The sequence below is a fragment of the Mauremys reevesii genome, linkage group 12, assembly GCF_016161935.1.
Source record: "Mauremys reevesii isolate NIE-2019 linkage group 12, ASM1616193v1, whole genome shotgun sequence".
Classification (NCBI taxonomy): domain Eukaryota; kingdom Metazoa; phylum Chordata; order Testudines; family Geoemydidae; genus Mauremys; species Mauremys reevesii.
This window is the reverse complement of record NC_052634.1, coordinates 37,202,783-37,209,579: the sequence shown is the minus strand read 5'-3', so window position 1 is coordinate 37,209,579 and position 6,797 is coordinate 37,202,783. Positions and strand designations below refer to the sequence as shown.

The 6,797-nt window shown below is 49.8% G+C and overlaps 1 protein-coding gene across 1 annotated transcript in view; it reads right to left on the bottom strand.

Moving 5' to 3' along the window:
* Positions 1–235: 235 nt before the first annotated feature.
* The window catches only part of LOC120375609 (zinc finger protein 850-like), a gene marked incomplete at both ends in the record, with an annotated part of 390,939 nt that continues 384,377 nt past the window's right edge, over positions 236–6,797 (bottom strand). Inside the window, 1 exon segment of the mRNA XM_039496346.1 lies at positions 236–1,362. Within this exon segment, the coding sequence (XP_039352280.1) occupies positions 236–1,362 (1,127 nt within the window).

The following is a 6,797-nucleotide window of genomic DNA, read 5'->3' as shown; positions in this document are numbered from 1 at the left end:
TGGATGGCAGGAGAGAGATCACTTGCTCATTACCTGTTAGATTCAGTCCCTCTGGGGCACCTAGCATTGGCCACTGTTGGCAGATAGTAAAGGTCCATCCAACCTCACATCCTATGTGGGAATCAGGAAAATTATTAGAGAAAAAAAAGTATTGATAGCCCTAGAGGTGTTTATGTTGTTGATCTCCCTTGCAGATTCTCTGATGACTAACATGGGCTAAGTGCCCACAGAAGGTTTTCCCGCACTCACTGCATTTATAGGGTCTCCCACCGGTGTGGATTCTCTGATGTTTAGAAAGGCTTGAGCTGCGAGTGAAGTTTTTCCCGCACTCACTGCATTCATAGGGCCTCTTCCCTGTGTGGATTCTCTGATGCCTAATAAGGTCTGAGCTGGTAATAAAGGTTTTCCCACACTCACTGCATTCAGAGGGCCTCTCCCCTGTGTGGATTCTCTGATGTGTAATAAGGTGTGAACTGCGACTGAATTTTCCCCCACATTCACTGCATTCATAGGGCCTCTCCCCTGTGTGGATTCTCTGATGTTGAGAAAGGGATGAGCTGTCAGTGAAGCATTTTCCACACTCACTGCATTCATAGGGCCTCTCCCCTGTGTGGATTCTCCGATGTTGATAAAGGCCTGAGCTGCAAGTGAAGCATTTTCCACACACACTGCATTCATAGGGCCTCTCCCCTGTGTGGATTCTCTGATGGGTAAGAAGGTTTGAGCTGTGACTGAAGGTTTTCCCACACTCACTGCATTCATAGGGCCTCTCCCCTGTGTGGATTCTCTGATGTCGAGAAAGGGATGAGCTGTCAGTGAAGCATTTTCCACACTCACTGCATTCATAGGGCCTCTCCCCTGTGTGGATTCTCTGATGGACAAGAAGGTTTGAGCTGCTAGTGAAGTTTTTCCCACATTCACTGCATTCATAGGGCCTCTCCCCTGTGTGGATTTTCTGATGGTTAAGAAGGTGTGAGCTGCTAGTGAAGTTTTTCCCACATTCACTGCATTCATAGGGCCTCTCCCCTGTGTGGATTCTCTGATGTTGAGAAAGGCCTGAGCTGCTAGTGAAGCATTTACCACATTCACTGCATTCATAGGGCCTCTCCCCTGTGTGGATTCTCTGATGTTGAGAAAGGCCTGAGCTGCTAGTGAAGCATTTACCACACTCACTGCATTCATAGGGCCTCTCCCCTGTGTGGATTCTCTGATGTTGAGAAAGGGCTGAGCTTTCAGTGAAGCATTTTCCACACTCACTGCATTCATAGGGCCTCTCCCCTGTGTGGATTCTCTGATGGGTAAGCAGGTGTGAACTGCGACTGAAGGTTTTCCCACATTCACTGCATTCATAGGGCCTCTCCCCTGTGTGGATTCTCTGATGTTGAGAAAGGCCTGAGCTGCTAGGGAAGCATTTTCCAAACTCAGTGCATTCATAGGGCCTCTTCCCTGTGTGGATTCTGTGATGCTTTATAAGGATGGAGTAATCACATACGTTTTCCCCAAACTCAGTGCATGTATTTTTTCTCTTTCTGCTGAGGATTTCCTGTTGTGTTGTGGTTTCCTTGAGGTCCTTCTGAGTTTCCTGACAGGAAATACATTTACCCACTTTCTCCCCTGGCTGGTTTCCCTGCTCTCCTTCTGGTCTGTGCTGAATGTCATGGGATTTTTCCGGCTTATGACTCCAGGACACATTCCTTTTCGATCTTTGTGATAATTCTCTGTGTTTATCCACTTGCTCAACATTTTCCTGCTGAGAATTCTGCTCCTCTTTCTCACATACCATTGCGTCACCTGCTGTGATACAGACAGAAACCTCAAACACGGATGGAAAGGGGAAGGCCAAACCAATACAAGTACTGGAGAGAAGTCAAATAAAAATCAGGAACTGAACTCCCCCAAGTTCTTCCCCAAACAGGAGAGAGGAGGGGATCAATTCAGGCTTCACATCCCATCCAAATTCACAGGGGGAAGGGAGGAAGCTACTGCCTGGTGTCTGCTAGTGTCTACAGGAAGCCATGAGCTATATTTACCCTAAGGATACGACCCCTGCTAGGGACAATATTGAACTGAGAGACCTTCCAAGGGCATTGTAGGGCATCCCAGATGTTTCCTTCAGGAACTTACAGATTCTCAGTTGGTTTAATATTGCCTCACCTGTGCAGGGAGCTCTCAGGATCTCTCTTTCCTCTGAACCTTGGAGGTCTGGGACCCATGGCTCTTCCCCTTGTTCCAGCTGGGAGATCACATCAGGTTGGGAAATTGGAAACCCTGCTCAGATGAAAGAAAACAAAGGAGGTCACTTGATTTCATAACTTTGTCATAAAAAACATTCTATTAATTTAACTTCAGTGCTTAGTGTGACGGGTGTGCCTGGGGCAGTCCACACTGAAAATGCCAGGGTCAGGGCAGGATGAAAAAGGGAGAGCAGATGCTCCCAAAACTGGTGGTTAACACTGAAGTTAAACTCAACGACCAGTCACAAACTGTGCTTCTGATCCCACACACGGGTTATCGAGAAGCTGAAAAAAGAAATCACACGGCCCCCTTTATTGCATTCCATTTCTCCGACTCCCAATCAGCACCTAGGTCCAGTACAGTGAGAGGTTATTTAAAAACTCTGCTCATATATAAAATGTTTTTCTGACCCCAAAAGATCAGCCACATTACAAGATCACTATAGGTTTGGATCTTACCCAAAAGACCACACTGCCAGCCAATCCTTTAGCATGGAAAGACAAGACAGGACACGACACAAAAAACGTTGTTAAATGGAAAAGCAGTGAGATGCATTCCCAAATCTATATATCAGGTTATTAGCAGTATTGTTGAGCTGCTGGCTTGAAAGTCCGTCTGGAACACATCCACAATTTCGATGGGTCTTTCAGTCCTTTGTTCCAGGCTTCAATTTGTAGAGAAGTTGCTCCAGAGGTAGGAAGAGGGATTGAAGACAAAATGGAGATGATGCAGCTGCCCTTTATATTCCCTTTGCCATGTGGCTTGTACTTCCTGTGTCCCAAACACAAGCTTCACAGCACATGGCATGGAACAGCCTCGGAGGTCTCAGCACACAGACATACCCCTACATGTCTTGCTGACTCAATAGGTTTATGCCCTTGATCAGGGATGGGCAAATTACGGCCCACGGGCCACATCCAGCCGACAGGACCGTCCTGCCCGGTCCCTGAGCTCCTGGCTGGGGAGGCTAGCCCCTCCCCCGCAGCCACACCACCGTGCGGGTAGCGCTCCTGCGGGGCGGGGCTGTGCGCTCCTGCGGGGCAATGTGTCTGGCTCTGCGTGGCCCACGTGGCTGCCAGACACGCTGCTCTGAGCAGCATGGTAAGGAGGTGGGGGCGTTGGATAAGGGGCAGGGAGTCCCAGGGGGCAGTCAGAGGACAGTTGGATGGGGCGGAGGTTCTGGGAGGACAGGGGCTGGATAGGTGTGGGAGTCCCAAGGGTCTGTCAGTGGGCAGGGGGGTGGACAGAGGTCAGGGCAGTCAAGGGACAGGTAGCAGCGGGGTTGGGTAGGGGGTGGGGTCCTGGATATGAACCCATATCCACACCCCCACCCCCGACAGACCCCGGGACTCCTACGCCTATCCAACCCCCCAGTTCTCCATCCCCTGACCACCCGCCCAATCGTCCCCTGCTCCCTGTCCCCTGACTGCCCCCCAGGGCTCTCTGCCCCTTATCCAACCCCCTGGCCCTGGCCCCCTTACCACAGCCACGCGGCCTACTGCAGCTAGACACGGGGTCCCTCAGGAGCGCGCAGACCAGCCCCCTTACCATGCCACTCAGAGCAGTAGGAGCTCGCAGCCCCACCACTGCAGCACTGCCCAGGAGCGGTGGGCCAGAGCGCTGGTGGCGCGGCATGTTGAGGCTGTAGGGGGACAGCGGGGGCGAGGGGACAACAGGGGAGAGGAGGGGAGGAGAGGGGACGGGGGAGCCTCCCCGGCCGGGAGCTCAGGGGCCGGATGTGGCCTGCGGGCCGTAGTTTACCCACCCCTGACTTACACGTTAGTTTGTAAAAAGAACAGGAGTACTTGTGGCACCTTAGAGACTAACAAATTTATTTGTGGTTTATCTGCATTTCTTTTGTAAACAATTCTGACTTTTATGCCTCGTTACCTGTAGTCACTTAAAATCTTTTTTTTGGTAATTAACAATCTTGTTTTATTGTTTTATCCAACTAGCGTGTTTGGATTAAAGTGTGTTGGAAACTGCATTTGGGATGTAGTGGGGTGGACGTCCGCTCCTGCTCTGAAGGGTTAAAAACAGCCCTGGGAGGGGGCTGTGGCTGGAGAAAGCAGCTTTTAGGCTGGGCTGCTTGGGGGAAGTGGCTGCAGCTGGGGCCACGCCCCAAACAGACTCAGCTGGCCTATAAAGGCAGAGAAGCCAGGGGCAGATAGAGTCTCTCTCTGTTTGTAGAGGGAGATGGGCCTGGCTGCAGGGAGCTGGACACAGGGTACCTGAGTGAAGCAGGGCTGGGGAAAGGCAGAGGAGCTGGGGAGCTCCAGCCTGGAAAGCCCCAGGCTGCGGCCTAGCAGAAGGCAATAGGTACTGGGGGGCTGCAGAGGGCAGCCCAGCGGTAGGCAAAGGCAGCAGGTCCAAACCCTCCTTGCCAGTGATGAGTGGCTGATACTGCAGCCTGCCCCAGGGTGTGGGGCTAGACGATGACTGGCCTTATACTGAGCCGAGGTGGGAATAGTGGGTGGGAGTTCCCTGGGGAGGGGAGACCCTAAGACTGAGGGGTTACTGCCAGAGGGCAGCACACCAGGTAAAAGGGGCACCAGGTCCAGGGAGGGACACGGGGGGCCAGAGGACAGGCAGATCACTGGCCTGCAGAGGGTGCGCCGGAGCTGGAATGAGCTAATTCCCAGAAGTCACCAGCAGGGGGTGCCGCAGGGGTGAGTCCACTCATCTACATGGGATAACAAGGCTGGTGCATGTCAGTTTCCACTGATGAAATGACAGACGTCATATGAGCTTGCCTTGTTCAGTAGTGTGCTGGACAGGGAAAGATGCACATTTCTGGGGGAAGTCTGGGAACAGAGACTTTTCTGGGGTTTTCCTGTGCTGCACTGTAACTCCTGAGTCGCTGACTAGCAGCACTCAATACTGTAGCTGGGAGTGAGTTACATGCTGGAGACTGTGTGTTAACTGCCCAGGAGTGGCTGCTCTCACAGTAAAACAGTGTAAAAGTCACCCCAGCTTGGGAAACTGAGGGGACACAGCTGTTCAACACTCCAGATTGCACTGTAGTTAATGTCACAGACACTCAATTTCAAAGAGGCTCCCAAAACACAGAGAAAGTAAATCCATGTCCCAGAAATCCAAGACTCCAGAGAGAGGGCAAGTCTCCCTGCCACTGCTTCTTGCTGACGGAGAGGTCCAGAGACAATCAGAGAGTCCTGGGGAAGCTGGGGACAGTAACCATGGGCTGGTGGGGTTCAGTGGAGAAAGGGAACAGGAAGGGCAGGGATAGTACTGAATGCAGGATCTCAGCAGTACTAGATGTCAGGATAGCACATAGTGCAGCCCATTGGAAAACATAATCCCAACTAGACATACAAAATGATGAGGTCTAAATTAGCTGTTTCCACTCAAGAGAGAGATCTTGGAGTCATGGATAGTTCTCTGAAAACATCCACTCAATGTGCAGCAGCAGTCAAAAAGCGAACGGAATGCTGGGAATCATTAAGCAAGGGATAGAAAAGACAGAAAATATCATATTGCCTGTATACAAATCTATGGTGCGCCCACATCTCGAATACGGCTGGATTTTATAATGTACTGTGAGAATTTAATGTATGATTTGATTTCATCCTGTCAGCCACCCTGTTTGAATAGCAGAAGGGAATGACAGACCAGAACAATCCTTCTGACTGATTATGGTCACCTTTTGTTTTAGGATAAGTTACACTGTCTACTATGGTTTCCTCTATGTATTACAAATTAGGCACTCTAGTTAAATCTACATGTCTTTGTTTTAAGGTTTAGTAAGTAAGAGACAGGATTCACTATTGTGTCTATGTTAAGTAGATTAGAGAAACATTGAAGGCAAGGTTTCATTTGCAATACCTTTTTGCTCGATATAAAACACTACTGTTTGTATTCTCAGTGGGTTTGTGTGAATGAGGATGTATGCATCAGGAAAAGAGAAGGTGTAAAAGCCATTGTTATAGCCAGAGTCAAGGAAGGAGGAGTCAAGAGACTTAAAGGACATCAAAGAATCAACAACGCACATCCATAAGGAAGGGCAGATTGATGACCCTGAGGTCAAGGCTGGCACCCCTGAGGACAATTGATTAAATCAGAACAAAGGTCAGGCTGACCCTCTCAGAGGTGCACTGGAATGTTTACACCAGTTAAGAAGTAACCGATCACAAACTGATACAGCAAAATCCATAGAGTTCAACAAAGGAAAAAACCCTATAAGAACCAGGGTGCTTGGCCATGGGACTTTGGGTTCATCTTGCCACACTCCCGGAGCATTGGATTGCGACCCAAGAGCAAAACCCAGCCCCACACTCGTGCTCAGTGTAATTGGCCATTAGATTGACTTCAGCTACAACAGACCAGTAACTATGGAGTGAGTGAGAGAGAGAGAGAGTGTGAAAGTGAGTGTGTGTGTAAAAAGCATATGGTAACTGTTATATTCTCAATAAATGCTGTGTATTTACCTTCCTCTATAAAGATCCTGTGTGCTTTCTGGAGCATAACACTGCGTGCAGATGTGGTTGCCCCATCTCAAAGAAGTTTACTTATGCAAACAGGAGATATTTGACACTGTGCAATAC